A 19,439-nucleotide genomic window follows, 5' to 3' on the forward strand; every position below is an offset into this window, starting at 1 on the left:
TTTATTTAAACTAAGGGCAATGACGGAGTTCCTTGAACACCAAATCATTACCAAATTATTGCTTCAGTTGCGTGAATGTATGCCCTCACGTATCCAATTTAAATTCATAATATTGTAGCTGTCTAGGGGGAAGGGCCACTGGCCCAAGGTCTTATGGGACTGAATACCTGATGTTAACGTGTTGTAAGTTGTAGGGTTATAACGGCAGTTACAGTTATCAGGTGTTGATTTGCCATTTTTGTGTTAGTGTTCAACATTAGTCCTGCTGTGTGTTCTGTGTTTGGTGTGGCTGGTGGAGCACAGTGAGTTAGACGGCTGTGCCCATTTACCACCTCTCACTGCTGTGTGTGTGTGTGTGTGTGAAGGGGTGTTCCTAATAAAAGTTTCTGTCTCCTACTTGTCAATGTTAACATTCATCCAGAGAAAAAGAAGAGAAATCTTCTGTTCAAAACACAAAGCCTGCATTTTCAGGTGTAAGACTCTCAGTTATGCTTTCATGTTGCTTTTGTTTTTTGGCCATCAGGTTTGTACAGCAACCTGGATTTAAGACAGGAGACATTTGTTTATTTGTTCAACTTTAATAACTCTGTAAGGCTTCAGTTTATTAACATAATGAGTAAAGTGTGGACATCTCGCTTGTTTAGTCAAGAAAAATCTCACCAACTGATTCACAGTATCAGCTGTTTACAAGCAGATAATCACCAGTGATCAAAGAGGTTGTAATAATGATAATGTAAGTCTAGGTTCTTTGTCTGTACATTGATTTGAACAACTTCTGATCTATTAAAACAGAACCTAACAAAAACAAAACTGACCCAAGAGGACAAAAGATTAAGTCAGGATAAAAACAGTTGTAGCAAAGACCATTAAAAAAGTATGCCTTAACATTTTTCTTGAAAATATAATTAATCAAGACACTATTATAAGTCAGCATAGATAAATGCAGCACAAACATAGCGGTAAAATAGTTCTGAAATATACCCATACATGAAAACTGACATCAAAATTAATTCTCTACTCAATAGAAAGTCTGCATTGGCATTCTGCGAACTGTCCCTTACATGACCTCTCTCTATTTGAGATTCCTGAACTCAGCAGTGTCTCCATAATCTGAAAGCCGAAATCCAGCATGAAGCGGGTGAGTGAACGTGGTCTGGACTCTGTGGAGGAGAGTCATGGTTTCAGAGACGTTATAAAAACACAGAATACCGGCGCTGTGATCCAGGTACACTCCTACTCTCCCAAACTGAGGACCCGAGACAGCCTTGTGAGAATTGTTGTGCACAAATTTAACACCATTTTGGTCACAACATAATGCCCACGATGTCCTATTGAATCCTAATCCGCATACATCTGAGAGCCCTGATCTGCTGGTACTCTTGTATGCGACTGCTATATAAACCTGTTTCCCGCTCCACTCCACCTCCCAGTAACAACGTCCAGTCAGACTCTCTCTACTCAGGACTTGACACCATCCAGTGAATCTGTCTGGATGACTAGAATATGACTGCTGTTCTTTCACAGCTGTGGCTTTTCTACCCTCCTCACATAACAACACTGATGTGTTAGCTGTGTTCAGATCCATTCTGATTTCACGTGAATATCTTAGGAATCCACCTCTGGTCTTTGGCACTGGTTCTGACAGCAAAACATCCACCTCAGTGACTGTCAGTGAGATGTTTGTCCATTTCTCTTTCAGAACATCCTGCAGTTTATCACTGACCTCTTTCACAGCTGCTGTCAAATCCTCAAAGTACCTCAGAGGACGGATTTCGATGCTGGATGAGTCTGTAGACTCATTAAGTGCTGACGGTGAGGAGTAGCTGTGTAGAAACTGGTTGTGATCCTCTGTGCACGACAGCTGCTCCAGCTCGGCGTCATTTCTTCTCAGCTCAGCGATCTCCTGCTCCACCTTCTCCTGAAGCTCTTTGACGCGACCCACCTCAGTTTCCTGCTGGGATCTGATCTGCTGCTTCAGATCTGAGCTTCTATTCTGCATGAGACAGATGAGCTCAGCAAAGATCTTTTCATTTTCTTCCACTGCTTTATCAGCAGACTGATTGATGGACTCCACCTCCTGTTGAAGAATCGTCACGTCTTTCTCTCTGTCACAGAGTCTCTGCTTGAGTTTTTGTCGACTCATTTCCAGCTCCTTCTGCTTCTTGGTCCTTTCTGCTTCAACTGAGACTGTTTCGTGGTATTTATGGCCACTCAGTTTGCAGTGACTGCAGATACGCTGCTGATCAGTACGACAGAAAATCTTCATCGGCTCATCATGACTAGAGCAGATGTTTTCCCGGAGTTTCTTGCAGGGCTCCACAAGCTTGTGTTTCTTCAATGGAGCCGCATTATAATGATCCTGAAGGTGTTTCTCACAGTATGATGCCACACAGACTAAACAGGACTTGAAGGCTTTCAGTTTTCTCCCGGTGCAGACATCACAGGGTACATCTTCAGGTCTAGCATAGCAGTGATCAGCAGGAGCAGCTTGGAGTCCAGTCTTCTTTATCTCCTCCACTAAATTTGCCAACATGGTGTTTTTCACCAGGGCAGGTCTCGGTGTGAAAGTCTGCCTACACTGTGGGCAGCTGTGCATTCGCCTCCCCTTTTCATCCCAGTGGGTTTTAATACAGTTCATGCAGTAATTGTGTCCACAGGGAATGGTCACTGGGTCCTCGAGACGATCCAGACAGATTGAACAAAAGAAGATTTCCCTGTTCAGCTGAGCTCCTTTCTGTGCCATTTCTCCTCTCACTGTCAGCCGTGTGAGTTTTCACTTCTATAGAAATGAAACGCGTCCAAGATCTAAACAGAAACTTAGGAACAGGTTAGAGCTTGTTGTGTTTCAAAGCCGGAAGAAGAAGGAGGGAGGAAGAGCTGGGCTTGAATTTGATTAATAGCAGGAAAAGGGACAGTTTGAAGCACACAGTATTTGTTCATCGCCCCGTTGTTGTTGTTGTTGTTTTGACAAAATTTAAGTAGTTGGTCATTTTCAGTTTCGTCTTGGAATCTGAGAAGTTGAATGACTGCACTAACTCAAACAGTATGGAAGATCATGATCACCAAAATCAGAACTGAAATCAAGTCACAATTGTCTAATAAATGTACAAAACTGAAGAGAAATAAATTAAGGATAAAATAAATGTATTAAACATGACCTCAATTAATATTTGCTTTACTATGTTTTAAACACATTCATTTTCATCATATTTATTTTCTTGTTTCTGCAGGGTTTTGATCCTTTTCTGTGCCTTCTGTGTTACCACATCTCCATTTGTTCCTCTTTTATTTTATAGATCAGTTCCTCATATGGCTCACCAGTTTCCCCTCATCCATTCTTTTCCCCATCCTCATTATTATCTTTATTCACTTCACCTTTCTGTTCATGTTCCAGAGTCTCCTCTAGTTTCCTCTTGTTGGCTGTTTACTTGAATTTCAATTTTGGGGGGATTTTGTCAGTGCTCTCCTGTTACTCTGTATAATGCCCCAGTTATCAGTTAATAAAACTTCTTGTTTAATCCACCTATCTTCTAGATCCTATTGCATCCTTATACTGGGTGTAAACACATTTAGGTTTAATAGCTGATGATGTGTCCCAGCACATCCGTGAGATATACCCGTCATCTTTATGAATTTTTGCCTAGTGGTAATGAGAACCGTATCGGTACCAAAACAGAACCCTGTAGAACTCAATGAATAATTTTTATGTGTGAGGAGGATTCCTTACATTACACTTACAAGAAAAAACATGGAATCTATAGGAAAATTACAAGTGAACCTTATCAGTGAGTTTGATTAAAATATCAGGACTTAAAGTTGTATGACATCTGAAAACATGAAAATATAAAACAGACATTTAGGGGAAAAATACAAAAAAAAAAAAAAAAGCACAATTCTCAGCTCTTAAATTCTTCAAAAAAATATTTTTAAACATGTGCTACATTTTTTGGTTTGTTTAAGTTGCTTTATTCCTGCTTTGAAGTTGATTTGTGCTTGTTTCTGCAACTCCGAGTGTCCAGAGTAGCCTAGAAAGGCAGCAGCTCTGGGTCTGGCTTTTGTTTGCGTTGGCCTGCTGGCCAGAGTGTCAGCCTTTCCTGTCTAAGCACTTCATCTCCCAGTGGAGATCTGCTATACACTTGGTTGGTAGTGCTGGGAATGCAATCAGAGAAAACTGAAAGGTTGTTCGGAAAAGGTCCCTACAAACAAATGGGGGAGTAATGTAACAGAAGGTCACGATTCAAGCTGCTTTTTTTCATAATACTGCAAAATCTTTCATACCTAGTTAATGTACCATTGGAAATGTTTCACATTTTAGTTTATCTCCAAAATTTCACAATGGTTTCAATACACTTTCTAGTTTGTTGCAGAAACATCTTTAAAATAAAAAAAAAAAGCAAAAATCTTTTATCAAAGCTAAATCTAACAACTTCATCTTCCATAAATCACAATCAGCGGTAGTTTTTATTTGACGACCTATTAGTCCTCATGTTCATCACTTATAACTGGTTGTGTTCAAAGCGTAAAGGGGAGTACATCTGCACTTTTTTTATACAGTGTTGCATTACGTGCATTTTTCTTACCATGTGATGAATATCCTTGATATCCCAGGTTTCCTCCCTGTGGAACAGATTAAGTTTGTTTCACTGATTTGTGAATGAACATGATCTGCCACTACTTGTTACTGAACCAGTGGTGCAATGTAACTTACTACTGCATATTTGTACTAAGTTACATTACTTGTTATGCTACATTTTTGAAGATTCTGTGAGAACGTGTTGTGGAATATTACATAAAAGCTATGAAGCATGAATAAACAAATATGATCCAATGATACAATATACATGTGACTGTATTTCTGAAGTATCATTTTGAGTTTTCCTTATTTAATGCCTCTAAATACTTGTTTCAACACTTACAGAAATGATTTAACACAGTAAACTCCATTGCAGTGCTGATTTTCATATCATGCATTCTGTATGAAAGTCATCCTTAATGCTTTTCTGCAGACTTTTATCTATTTATTATCAAATATTCTAATCAATTTCCTATGCCACCCCCGCCTGCTTCTTCATGGTCCTGTCTGCTCCTCCAAAATCCTGGCAAACTCGCTTGATAATTTAGCCTACTTTTTAAACCATGCTCAACGCTCATTGCTGATTTCCTCTCTTTCCACAACTGGTCCTAGTTATTGGGATGAACCCGTGCCGTGTCGGCCAGTCGCTCAGTTGTTGATCTAGCCCCAGCAGAGGACGCAGGCCTATTGGGATTCAAGCCCATCGTGGTAGCTAGATTAAATAGAAATACTGTTTTGTCCCATAAAACTGCACACAGGCCACAAGCTAATGAGAGTTAAAGCACCAGTCAGCAAAGCTTGTGGAAGAACTGCCAGAATCTAAGCGATTGTTTTCATTTCCATGTAAACGGTCTTCAATACCAGCAGAATATGTCTGAACGAAATGAAATCATATTATTAACACCCCCCCCTGAAAAAAACAACAAAAAACCAAAAAAAATAATCTAACTTACTTACAATGACCAGTTCACCAGTTCAAACTGCAGCTGATCAGTGTCTGGACCTTCTCTTCATATTTTAAATAGACTGCTACTCACCTTCTTAACAAAAAAACAAAAAACAAAAACAAAAATCTCCTACTGGTCATATGCGCTCTGAAATAGCTCCTCTTATTTCCAATGACATCTCATTGGTTAGGTTGCCCATAGATGTGGATGTGAGTGCTAGCTGTGTTAGCGCTGAGCCATGCTGGCGATCTGCCCAGGGTGTACCCCACCCCACGGTAGCTGAGATGGGCTCCTGGTGGTACCTCGGTCCAGGTTGAGGACCAAAGGACACTTTGTCCACTTTGTGGACACTTTTGGTGCCTTATCTTATTTGTAAAAACAATGTGTGAATGTTGTTCTTGATAAGGTTTATAAATAAACTTACCTTATAGAAATGTATTGTTATAGATGTAGACAAACCTACAACCTTTCACCTGATTCACATGATACTTTGTGGTTTTCCAAGTAAGGTCAGACCTATGATTTGGTCACTCGCTCGCTGTTAGTTAGTCAGTTAGTCAGTCAGTCAGTCAATCTGCTGGATGTTTTCCCCAACATTTTTCTTTTTGGTTTCCTGTAGCTTTGTGGGAGCTGTTTAGAGAGAGCTGATTCCTGTCCTCCATGTGCTTATCATTTGAAGGAGGAAAAGCTTAATATTTTTCTGCCATTCTTCCCTGCTTCCCATTGAGAACCAGTACTCTAAAGTAAATAAAATCAAGACTAGCCTGTTTAAAAATCTGCAGTAATGTTGCCTCACTATACATTCATATTGTGCTTATGGTCGGTTTTTCCCATAATTCTATACTTTAAAGAGTTGGTATGACCATCAACACAGAAAAAACAGTGTATTTGAAGCCTCAGGTTGCTCATCATACTGTGTTCCAGCCTTGGTTTCTCCTGGCATGTTTCCCCTGCAGTGGTCTCTTTTGCTTTTGCCCTTTCCTATTTTATGCTCTGGATCTACAACAGCGACAATAAAGGCTTGCTTTTTTTTATTCCAAGTCTGTCTCAGCAGTCTGCAATTTGGTCCTTTTCTCCTTTATTTCACGACAGAGGCAGCAACACATGCAGAGTGCTCTTCAGGTTCAATAAACTCCAGCACCCATCTCTGAGTCTTCACTAAAAGTGGCTTGTCAGTCTTAATAGACATTGGAGGAAAAGTGTCACCCTGAGAAATTACCTTCTCCTGAAAAGAAAGATGTTCAGACACAACTTCCCACACTGTGACTGCCAATGATAAGAGAGGCATTAGACTCAAAAGTGACCTCTTGCACCATCCATCTTAGTGGCAGCTTACCTTTTCTGTTTAAAAGTAAGGGGTTTGTTGTATTCGGAGGTTGGGTGCTTCAGAATAAAGCAGTGCATCAACAAAATGGGTATCCTTTTCCTATACAGCGGAACAGAGCATTTATTTTAGATGAGCAATTATGAATTCTGTAATGAAAGCATGAAATGGACTTAACAGTCATGAAAGTGCTTCCATAAGAAACTAAAGCACTGGGTTTAAACATTGCTATTTTAATTACATAAAGTAATCATAAGGTAATATCAAGTCGTTTCTCTTTTGTCGACTCGCCTACAGTTTTTTGCACAACAAAAACAGAAAAACAAGATTCCAAATTTCTGCAACCAAAATAGTACAGTGCAATTTAGGTATTTCGAGGTATTTTCCTTCAGCAGGTTCTGGTATTCAGTTGTTGATTATTTTCATTAGTATGTGGCAAACAATCCCAGAATTGAAGGATCTTTCAGGGCAGCTAAAAAAATGCCTTTTTGTAGGTTTGCCACTTTATATTACGTAACTGGATGGCAAAAATCTTCCTAACTTTATTAGTGGATTGTTGCTCAAACCCGAAAAGAATAAATTTAACATTTATTCATTCAATAAATAAATGAATGAATAATAAATACATAAAATGAACATGTGTCTTTAATGTCATGTTTATGTTGTCAAGATATTGCAGGTTAGTTTCTTTTATTAAAAAATGCCTTTCGGGTTGTTTTTTTTTAATTTTCAAAAACAATTCAAAAGTTATTTAGTTGTATTTATTTCTCATTTTATTTTTACGGGTCGTTGTAATACTTTTATTTTAAAAACCGGAAGTGTACATTAACCGCCTTTATTCTGAAGCCTAGATGTTGAAACAGGAAGTATTTCAGCTGTGCAACATCCAATTAGAATGGACGGAAATTAAATCCGCTACCTAACATTTTCCCCATGGGCGGATCAAAACAAGCAGGGAGGTGAAGGTAACGCTAATATTAAGCCCTATATTTAGCAGCCTAACATGATGCTTGTTTCTCTCTCTGCTTGCTAAGTGCATCGTAAGTAGCTCAGATGTTTTTGGCCCAGTGTTCTTGTTGGGGAACATTAACGTCAGGGAGCTAAGGTGACTGAGAGGAGGGCTCTGAGTAACTTTCACGTCTGCACGGTGAAAGCAGAGACGGCTAGCTGCTTATAGGGACTGAGCAATGTCTGCAGTGTTAGTTATATAAGGTGTGTTTCATCTGTCGCTAAGCCCGAGCCGGTTTTTGAACATATGCTAGCGAGCTAACTGTTACTGTCAGCTTGTAGCTCGATTAAAAACAATTTTAGCTGGCAAAGTTATTTGGAAATTAATTAAATCCACGTGTGGACGTTTGAAAAGATGACATGCTATACCTCTGCTAAAGGGCTACAAAAGTGTGAGATGAGGAGGCAGTGTCTACTGCTAAGGGGGATGACCTCTTCGACTGTGAAGCGAGCTAACGATTTGGGGGATATAAATGAATCGGCTACACTTAAGTCACACAAACTGGTATAAACAACCACAAATAAGCCATCTCTCCAATAATTGGATGTTAGATAATAAGTTGCATAACTTTTCTCAAGCTGATTAAAGCTCAAGCGACCGAGTGTGGTCATTTAGGACTTATCAGCAAACAAATGCAGGGGGTAATAGTTCATGATTTGGCCTGGTGCATGAGGCGCATAGGATGGATGGAGGTCAAGGATGCTGCCTGTGAACAAACGTTTTGGATATGTTGTTACCACTAAACATTTCATTACCACTAGACATTTAATCTTTATGGAAAAATCCAATTAAAGTTATTGATGCCACTTTTTTGTGAGTGAAATATCTAAATAAAAATACACATATAACACATATAATTTTTATTTCAATTTCAGCATCATAGCTGTAAAATTATTCTTTCTGCTTATGGCCTTCAAATATGCTAGTGCACGAAATGCTATCAATTTTCAAGAAAATTCAGGGTGTTTCTTGATGCTTCATGCTCCTGAAGTTAAAGTCATTATGAGCTTAATGATGTAATTCAGATAGTTCTCTAGATATAGCATGGAACTTAAAAAGATCCACATACATTACAGTCAGCCAGAATGGGTAGCTTGCCAATGGGTGCTTAAATGGCCAGAGTCATCAAAAATATGTGAGTGCTGTCTCTTCAGTAGCTGTGGGGATGGTGACATCATGTAGGTCAGGCAAACAAGAAGAGGCTTATTGCAGAAGTAGGCCATTGTCTCAAGTCATACTGCAAAGACCTAATCCCTACACAGCCAGTCAGTGACCTCAGAGAGGTTGGTAGTAGTTTTTCATCTCACTCTTTAGCAGCATGAACTATGGAAATTACAATCACTGCTAAAGCATACATCTATATACAAATGTTCTGTTTGCAACAATGAAATTACAGAATTACAAAAAATGGAGAAGAAATGATCAACAGTTACATGTTAAGACACACTCTCTTCCTCTTCAAACATGCACGTGCACTCTTCTGTGAGGTGTGCTGTTAAGAAAGTTCAGCATAGTCATTGCTTTCTTTGCATCAGCTTGGCAAATCCTAAATTCTTTGGCAGAGATAATTTCAGTTTTTTCTGTAACCAAGACTTTCTGACTCAGTCTCAGTTGAATGCTCACTAAAATAGAGTAATTAATAAGCCATTTCACTCTTCTTTTGCACAAAACGGGCCATTTAAGTGCTACCCACTTGAGTTGGAGCAATTATATGTAATATAAAGATTAAAGAAATGATCATCAAAAAAGTAAAATGATAAAAAGCAACATTGTTTTTGAAAATATGGCAAGAGAGTAATGCTGCAGAAAATAATTTATTCTTTTGAGTTAATACATGAATGTTAGCACTCACTACAGGCTTTTATTTATTATTTCTCAAGTTTTCCTAAACATTAAATACTACTCGGTGTGACACTGCCCCATAGACACACTTAAACATTTTCTGCATCACCTGCTGACTATTTGAAACACACATTTTCTCGCTGTAATTTCACAGCTTCCTTTAATGGTAAAGTTAAAATGCAAATCAACAGGTTGTATGTATAAAACACATTCCTTTCTTTTTAAATTTTTCTGCAAGTGCCACAATTTCATTGATTGTTTTAGTTTTCACTTTAATAGGAATACAGATTCTGTTCTGTTTGAAGAAAAATGGATTATACATGAAACCTGTTGAATCTTCTGGCACTGCCAAGTCTGCTTCACACTGCTGGAACCGCTGTGAATAAATTACTACAAAATTCAGTCCGTAAAATTAATTTTACTTAGCCTGACTGCGCTAATGTGCACGTTAGAGAATTTTTAGACGTTATATATATATATTTTTTTTTTACTGACTTCTATCCTCTGTTCCTCTGACACTTTTTGACTGAAGTAGGTAGCACTTGATCTGTCAACTTTGTGCAGAAGATGTGTGAAATGACACATCAAACGCCCTCTTTTATAAATGTGTGAGCACTCTCAGAGGCTGAAGCAGGAGTCTGGGATAACAGAGAATGTTGATGACTCCTGTCTTGATACGAGTTATCTGAATTTGCTTGTTAGTACATTGTTACAGTTATGTGTAATTCATCCAGGTTAAAAGAAAACATCTTTGAGGCCAAAGTTTTCAAACTTCCTGAAAAATAATTAGTCTCTTGTCAGACCTTCACCTCAGCATGCTGTTGGAAAATCAGACTGTGAAGTGAAGTTCCACAAGCTAATCAAAAAAAGAGTGCTTCAGTTTCAGGGCTCTAGAGTGGTTAATATTGTTAAGCCCCTTTTTCTTATGAAATATGAGTTTTTTCTTAAAATATTTCTACAAATACTTTGCAAATTTGCTCAAATACTTTTTTTTTTTTTTAAGAAATTGCTTTTATTTGATAATACAACCCTATTGTGACAGTGAGTGGTTTTTTTTTCTCCTTTACACCAAATGGATGGAGTTCATGGTGTAAAGTCAGCTACCGTTCTCCCTGGGGCTGATAGGTATTCAGTATCTGTCCTATGGGGTGGCTGTAGCTCAGGAGGCAGAGCAGGTCACCTACTGATCGGAAGGTTGGAGGTTTGATCCCAGGCTCCTCCAGTCTGCATGCCAAGTATCCTTGGGCAAGATACTAACCCCAAGTTGCTCTCCGATGCATCCATCGGAGTATGAATGTGTGAGTGTAGTTACAAAGCACTCAGTATAGAGGTAGTGCTTGTGAGAATGGGTGTGACTGGGTGAATGTGGCGTATTGTATAGAGCGTTTTGAGTACGCTTTGAGTACACCGGGAGAGTAGAAAAGCGCTATATAAGAATCAGTCCGTTTACCATTCAGTAGGGCTGATGTTTGCTGTCAGGGGGAACTGGATACTGGCCTTTGTGGTGAATGACAGGCCTTCTAATCCTGTTTGTTTGCACTATCAGCCTACAGGCCACATTCCCTCCACTAGGGGTTACGCTTGACTACTCTATGTCAGTGAGGTCAGAGGTACACAGGACTGGAAAGTGAGAGTGACATTCCAGCTGGGAGAGTCAGACATACAAGCTCCTTGGCTTGAAAGTGTACAGGCTGTAAATAGCTGCTGGACCTGGGAGTCAGGGGATCAACAGGGTATAATCAGAGAGAGTGGGGTTGTTATTGGAGATTGAGGAGGGGGACAGTCGATAAGCTTTGGAGTTATTTTGGGAAGGATTTTGGTTAGATGTTCTACTGGACCCAGTCTGTGTCTTTTGATTTTAGCTTAGCGCGACTGGGAGGCTCGCATGGAGGTCAACAAGAAAGAGGATAAAGGAGAAGATGACAGTGAGTGAGGGTTGGTTGGGAAGATTTTAGGCTCAATGTTGCTTTCCCAGGCTTACACCTGTCTGTGGGTGTGTGTGTATGCTTTTAGTTCAGCCTTCAAGGTTCCTCTGTGAAAGCTTCCTGTGTCCCCATTACAGTGTCACTTTTTTGAGATTAGACTCGTAGTTTGGTGTGTTCACCTTTGTTTTCTAACCTGCAGGCAAAGTGATCTCTCAGAGGTGCTATGAGTCAAATGCTGACATTCTTTGAAAATCCCTGTCTTGTTGGGGTGATAGCTTGAATGCGCCTTTCCCCCATATTCTTCAGGCGACACCACAGATTAAAATACCATGTTTTTTTATATTATGTTAGTTCTGTGCTTCCAAGTTGCATTTCCCTGTATTGCACTGCCAGATCAAATGAAGACATCGCTGTAGCCTGTGTGCTTTTATTGAGAGATTAGACCTACTTGTGTTCTCAGAATAGGCTTTCTAATATTGTTCCAGCCGCAGGCCCTGAGGGGGAGATGACAAAGGAGGATATTTCAGAGCCTGTTGAAGGCGACACGGTCCTGGGCTGCCCTGCTAGACTCTCTTCTCATCAGCGGCCAGTGATCCACCAGGTGGCCTCTGCACCCATGCCCAGTGACTGTGGTGAGTATTCACGCTTTCTCTTTGCAGCTATGTGACATTTCAAGCTAGTTAACGCGTTCTCTTCGCAGCATCGACAGGCTGTGAAATGCCACAAGATATGAGACTGAAGAAAGGTTGATGGCTTGAATTGACACAGAGAGATGATAGTGATACAGAGTCTCCGGGTTCTAATAATGTAGCTGGATATGTTAGTTACAATTTGAGGTCGTTCTTTTGTAGTGATTTATTCTTAAACAAGAACACGGTGACTGTTATCGACTATATCTTGAATTACCTAATTAATCAGTAAAGCCATTTCAGCAGGTTTGATGCTGATTTGCTCTAATGTCCTTAAATACTTGGATGTTTCATATTGCAGTCACTTTAATTAAAGGACAGAAAATAGAGCGAGTACAATCATATAAATATCTTGGGACTATAATCAATGAAAAACTGAACTTTGATCAAAATTGCAAATCAGTTTGTAAAAAGGGTCACCAGCACCTTTATTGTCTTAGGAAACTTGCTCATTTCCACATTGACCAAAAAATGTTAACTTTGTTTTATCGTTCTTTTATTGAGTCTGTTTTATCCTTTTGTTTGGTGGCATGGTTTGGTCAGACTCTCTAAATCAGATAGTGAGATGGTCCAGTCGTCTGATAGGTGAGCCACAGTCTTGTTTAGCCTCCCTGTACTCTAAGCAGGTACAGAGGATGGCTTTATCAATCCTTAAAAATGGTTCCCATCCTCTAAGGGGTGAATTTCAGCTTCTTCCCTCAGTCGGAGGTTTCTATTTCCGAGATGCAGGACAAAGCGTTATAAAAATAGCTTTGTCCCCGTTGCTGTCACTGAATTAAATAAGAACTGTTTTTGATTCGAAATATTAAAATTACTATATATGTGCCACAGTGAGGTTTATATCTTTACTAGGTATGTGTGTTTTTAAAGGGATGCCAAATGCTGTCATTTTTTCTGTAAAGCAAATTTACCTTTCCTATGGGTATAAATAAAGTTACCTTGACCTTTAAGAAACTACTGTGTTGATTTTGTGTAAGTTTTTTGAGGTGAATAGAAGTCAAGTAACACTTGACTGTTCAATTACTTCTGAGGTGAGTGATGTATTTTAAAGTCTCATTTTTATGTTTAATGCCTTTTTCCCCCCAAACCCTCTGAAAGTTGAATCTTTAATCAAAGTATTTCATTTCAGATTTGCTGTAGTTGCGTACAGAGATAAAATTATGAAAAATGTCGTGCCCAAATACTTACAGACTTAGCCGACTACAGTTAGTGTTAACTTTTGGCCTTTCACAGTGAAATCCATTTGCCTTCAGCCTCAGCCGGGTCATCTAATGCCTCATTTGGTTCACGGCAGGCCATCTACTGTCACATCTGTTTTCATTTGCCTCTGCAAGGGCGGCAAGGGCATTTCCCAAGATTAGTAATTTGCTGAATCGATTGAACAGTCAGTTGCAGAAACGTAATAAACGCCTGTGCTGCAGAGTATCACACATGCTCTCTTCATGTCTGTACACGGGAGAGAAATATTTCTGGTCCTCATTATACTTTACATGTGTTACTTTTGTTCCTCTTCATTGCTTCCAGAGTTCTCCTTCTTTGACCCCAGTGAGCCGCAATGCAGGGAGGTTCTGTTGGATCCCAGCACCACCATACCAGAGCTGTTTGCTGTCCTCAGGCAGTGGGTGCCCCAGGTTCAGAAGAACATTGACCTCATCGGCAATGAGGTGACATAAAAAATGTCCAACTGCTGCGGAATCTCACAGCGGTCCCTTCTGTAGCTGTAACTAGAGCAGGGCGATATGACCAAAAATATTTATCACGATATAGATTTGAAAATTTGCGATAACGATATAACTGACAATATAATTGACACTAGACAAAATACTGTACAACTCCACAACTTTATTAGTGCAAAAAACCCCATCAATGTATTTTCACTTAAACAAGCAGCTGTTTTTTATGTGCATTTTATGTGCAAGTTATGTAAAAATGTAACAGTGCAAATTCTTTGCTGACAGTTTAACCCAGGGGTCTGCAACCTTTTACACCCAAAGAGCCATTTGGACTCGGTTTCCACGCAAAAGAAAACACTGGGAGCCGCAAATACTTTTTGACATCTAAAATGAAGATAACACTGTATATATTGTTTTTTATCTTTATGCTTTGTGTGAACAACGAAGGTGTGTTGCTTATGAAATCCATGAAGTGCTACAGAGAAAATTACATTTTATTTATGTAATCAACACATTTTGAAGAAATATTCAATTCAATTCAATTCAATTCAATTCAATTCAATTCAATTCAATTCAATTCAATTTTATTTATATAGCGCCAAATCACAACAAAAGTCGCCTCAAGGCGCTTCATAGATACAGAGAAAAACCCAACAATCATATGACCCCCTATGAGCAAGCACTTTGGCGACAGTGGGAAGGAAAAACTCCCTTTTAACAGGAAGAAACCTCCGGCAGAACCAGGCTCAGGGAGGGGCGGCCATCTGCTGCGACCGGTTGGGGTGAGAGAAGGAAGACAGGATGAAAGACATGCTGTGGAAGAGAGACAGAGATTAATAACAGATACGATTCAATACAGAGAGGTCTATTAACACATAGTGAGTGAGAAAGGTGACTGGAAAGGAAAAACTCAATGCATCATGGGAATCCCCCGGCAGCCTACATCTATTGCAGCATAACTAAGGGAGGATTCAGGGTCACCTGGTCCAGCCCTAACTATATGCTTTAGCAAAAAGGAAAGTTTTAAGCCTAATCTTAAAAGTAGAGATAGTGTCTGTCTCCCGAATCCAAACTGGAAGCTGGTTCCACAGAAGAGGGGCCTGAAAACTGAAGGCTCTCCCTCCCATTCTACTTTTAAATACTCTAGGAACAACAAGTAGGCCTGCAGAGTGGGAGCGAAGTGCTCTAATAGGGTGATATGGTACTACAAGGTCATTAAGATAAGATGGGGCCTGATTATTTAAGACCTTGTATGTGAGGAGCAGGATTTTGAATTCAATTCTGGATTTAACAGGAAGCCAATGAAGGGAAGCCAAAACAGGAGAAATATGCTCTCTCTTTCTAGTCCCTGTCAGTACTCTTGCTGCAGCATTTTGGATTAACTGAAGGTTTTTCAGTGAGTTTTTTGGACATCCTGATAATAATGAATTGCAGTAGTCCAGCCTGGAAGTAATAAATGCATGAACTAGTTTTTCAGCGTCACTCTGAGACAGGATATTTCTAATTTTAGAGATGTTGCGCAAATGGAAGAACGCAGTCTTACATATTTGTTTAATATGTGCGTTGAAGGACATATCCTGGTCAAAAATGACTCCAAGGTTCCTCACAGTGTTACTGGAGGCCAAGGTAATGCCATCCAGAGTAAGAATCTGGTTAGATACCATATTTCTAAGCTTTTCAGCGCCGAGTACAATGACCTCAGTTTTATCTGAGTTAAGAAGCAGAAAGTTAGTGGCCATCCAGGTCTTTATGTCTTTAAGACATTCCTGCAGTTTAACTAATTGGTGTGTGTTATCTGGCTTCATGGACAGATAGAGCTGGGTGTCATCTGCATAGCAGTGAAAATGTATGCTATGTCTTCTAATGATGCTGCCTAGGGGAAGCATGTATAATGTAAACAGAATTGGTCCTAGCACTGAACCCTGTGGAACTCCATAATTAACCTCAGTGTGTGAAGAGGACTCTCCATTTACATGCACAAACTGGAGTCTATTAGATAGATATGATACAAACCACTGCAGTGCAATACCTGTAATACCCACAGCATGTTCTAATCGCTCTAATAGGATATTATGGTCAACAGTATCGAATGCTGCACTAAGGTCAAGAAGGACAAGCACAGAGATGAGTCCACTGTCAGAGGCCATAAGAAGATCATTTGTAACCTTCACTAAAGCTGTTTCTGTGCTGTGATGAACTCTGAAACCTGACTGAAACTCTTCAAATAAACCATTCCTCTGCAGATGATCTGTTAGCTGTTTGACAACTACTCTTTCAAGGATTTTTGATATGAAAGGAAGGTTGGAGATTGGCCTATAATTAGCTAAGACTGCTGGGTCTAGAGATGGCTTTTTGAGTAAAGGTTTAACTGCAGCCACCTTGAAGGCCTGTGGTACATAGCCGATTATTAGAGATAGGTTGATCATATATAAGATCGAAGAATTAATCAATGGCAGGACTTCTTTGAGCAGTTTTGTAGGAATGGGGTCTAAAAGACACGTTGATGGTTTGGAGGAAGTAATTATTGAAGTTAACTCAGAAAGATCGATTGGAGAAAAAGAGTCTAATTTAACATCAATGGAACTAAGAGTAGCTGTAGATAATATTACATCTGTGGGATGATTATTGGTAATTTTTTCTCTAATGATAAAAATTTTATTTGTGAAGAAGTTCATGAAGTCATCACTAGTTAACGTTAAAGGGATGGTTGGCTCAAAAGAGCTCTGACTTTTTGTCAGCCTGGCTACAGTGCTGAAGAGAAACCTGGGGTTGTTCTTATTTTCTTCAATTAGTGATGAGTAGTAAGCTGTTCTGGCTTTGCGGAGGGCTTTCTTATAAAGCAACAAACTATTTCTCCAGGCTAAATGATGATCCTCTAAATTTGTGACACGCCATTTCCTCTCCAGATTACGAGTCATCTGCTTTAGGGTACGTGTTTGAGAATTATACCACGGGGTCAGGTACTTCTGATTAGAGACCTTAGTTTTCACTGGAGCTACAGTATCCAGAGTCGTACGTAGTGAGGAGGTGAAATTATTAACAAGATAATCGACCTCTGTTGGGGTAACGTTCAGATAGCTGCTCTGCTCTGTGTTGGTACAGGGCATTGACGATGATAACAGTGGCTGGATTATATTCTTAAACTTAGTTACAGCGCTTTCAGAAAGACATCTACTTTGATAAAGTCCACTCTCCACTGCTGCGTAATCAATTATTGTAAATGTAAATGTTATCAAGAAATGATCAGACAGGAGAGGGTTTTCAGGAAACACTGTTAAATGTTCAGTTTCTATGCCGTATGTTAAAACAAGATCTAGAGTGTGATTAAAGTGGTGGGTGGGTTCTTTTACATTTTGAGAGAAACCAATTGAGTCTAACAACAGATTAAATGCCATGTTGAGGCTGTCATTTTTAGCATCAACATGGATGTTAAAATCACCCACAATAATTATTTTATCTGAGCTCAGAACTAAATTAGATATAAAGTCTGAGAAATCAGACAGAAACTCTGTGTAAGGCCCAGGTGGACGATAGATGATAACAAGTAAGACTGGTTTCTGAGTTTCACAGCTGGGGTGGACAATGCTAAGCATCAGGCTTTCAAATGAATTAAAAGTCTGTCTTGGTCTTTCATTAATTAATAGACTGGTGTGAAAAATTGCAGCCACACCGCCCCCTCGACCTGTGCTTCGAGATTTCTGGTAGTTAGAATGACTCGGGGGTGTTGATTCATTTAAACTAACATAATCATCCTGCTGCAACCAGGTTTCTGTAAGGCAGAGTAAATCAATTTGTTGATCAATTATTAAGTCATGTACTAACAGAGACTTGGAGGAGAGAGACCTAATATTTAATAATCCACATTTCACTGTTTTACTCTTTGGTTCAGATGTGGATACTGTATTGTTCTTTCTTTGTAAATGTTTAAGTTGTTTGTTGCTGGTTTTTAGTTTGTTTTTTGTCTTTTTGGAAGCAGACACAGTCTCTATGGAGATGGGTTTTTGGGGGGGAGGCAGGGGGAGAGAAGCTGCAGAGAGGCGTGTAAGACTGCAACTCTGCTTCCTGGTCCCAACTCTGGATAGTCATGTTTTGAGGGGTTTAATAAATTTGTCGATATTTCTAGAAATGAGAGCTGCTCCATCCAAAGTGGGATGGATGCCATCTCTCCTAACAAGACCAGGTTTCCTCCAGAAGGTTTGCCAATTATCTATGAAGCCCACATCGTTTCTGGGACACCACTCAGACAGCCAGCAATTTAAGGAGAACATGCGGCTAAACATGTCACTCCTGGTCTGATTGGGGAGGGGACCAGAGAAAACTACAGAGTCCGACATTGTTTTGGCAAAGTTGCACACCGATTCAATATTGATTTTAGTGACCTCAGATTGGCGTAACCGGGTGTCATTACTGCCGACGTGAATTATGATTTTATTGAATTTACGTTTACCCTTAGCCAGCAGTTTTAAATTTCCTTCAATGTCGCCTGCTCTGGCCCCTGGAAGACAATTGACTATGGTTGCCGGTGTCTCTAGCTTCACATGTCTGAGAACAGAATCACCAATTACCAGAGTTTGACCCCCGGCGGGTGTGTCGCCGAGTGGGGAAAAACGGTTAGACACATGAACGGGTTGGTGGTGTACCTGGGGCTTCTGTTTAGGACTACGCTTCCTCCTCACCAAATATAACAAAAGGAAAAACACCCAGCTGAACTAAAATGATTCATGTAGCAAACAAAAACTGTTGTGAGCCGCCACCCTTTGGGCTGTTGGAGCCTTGACCTGACTTTTAAAAAATAATTGGTAAAAAAGCACAAACTGCTGAAAAATTAAAAATAGATATTTGCAAAATTCTGCCTAAATATGTATTTTACCAGGTTAATGCGTGCGGCGGGGCGTGGTCTGCAGCGCCGCTGCAGGGGAGGCGGACGCACCTGAGCCACACCCGCAATCATGCCTCGCTGCCTTTACGTCTGCGCTATCTGTGCTGTTGTGTTGTTGGTGGTGTATGTCGGGCTGTGAGGTGAAAAGCTACAGCCGGCTGTATGCGTACAGCAACCGTGTGTGAAAAGTGGTCAATAAAGACATGCTGAAAAGTGTGTTCATGCAAACATCGTCGGTCTGCCGTGATATGTTTACAATAAGACTTATGGTCCCGAACCTCTGCGCACAGCGTCTGCTAATCGGGGCTGTACGAAGTCAGTTTACGCAGGACTGTAAGCTGTCATCTGTCAGGCGTGAGCGGTGTTTGTCTTTAACATAGTTCACGGTGGAGAATAGCTGCTGACATAATGTGGATCCGAAGATCCATAATTGGCCTACCTGGGTTGAAAGTCTCGATAAATGCACGGCGTTTCGTTGGGTACACCGGCTTCCGCGAGTGTGACTCTTATTTTGAGCGATGAAAAAATAATAGAATATAATTTTATTTTTATATTTCAATATCACAATAATCTTCCAA

The 19,439-nt window shown here is 39.9% G+C and overlaps 2 protein-coding genes across 4 annotated transcripts in view; one reads left to right on the plus strand and one right to left on the minus strand.

The window, feature by feature from the left end:
• Positions 1-1,072: 1,072 nt before the first annotated feature.
• Positions 1,073-2,743, minus strand: LOC102796793 (tripartite motif-containing protein 16-like). The gene has a single exon (XM_006799422.3). The coding sequence runs from the start codon at positions 2,741-2,743 to the stop codon at positions 1,073-1,075; it is 1,671 nt and encodes a 556-aa protein (XP_006799485.2).
• A 4,956-nt stretch (positions 2,744-7,699) lies between these two features.
• Positions 7,700-19,439, plus strand: part of LOC102783240 (CAP-Gly domain-containing linker protein 4) — a 57,030-nt gene continuing 45,290 nt past the window's right edge. For 2 of the 3 annotated variants that reach the window (XM_035911393.2, XM_087832796.1), the window contains exons 1-3: positions 11,439-11,620; positions 12,106-12,252; positions 13,834-13,973. In XM_035911393.2, the coding sequence (XP_035767286.2) occupies positions 11,581-11,620; positions 12,106-12,252; positions 13,834-13,973 (327 nt within the window). In that variant the 5' untranslated portion in view covers positions 11,439-11,580. Of the gene's footprint in view, positions 7,810-11,438; positions 11,621-12,105; positions 12,253-13,833; positions 13,974-19,439 lie in introns of those variants that run through there. The other variant, XM_087832795.1, reaches the window with a different exon arrangement.

Source organism: Neolamprologus brichardi, chromosome 19, assembly GCF_056152115.1.
Source record: "Neolamprologus brichardi isolate AB-2024 chromosome 19, ASM5615211v1, whole genome shotgun sequence".
NCBI lineage: Eukaryota > Metazoa > Chordata > Actinopteri > Cichliformes > Cichlidae > Neolamprologus > Neolamprologus brichardi.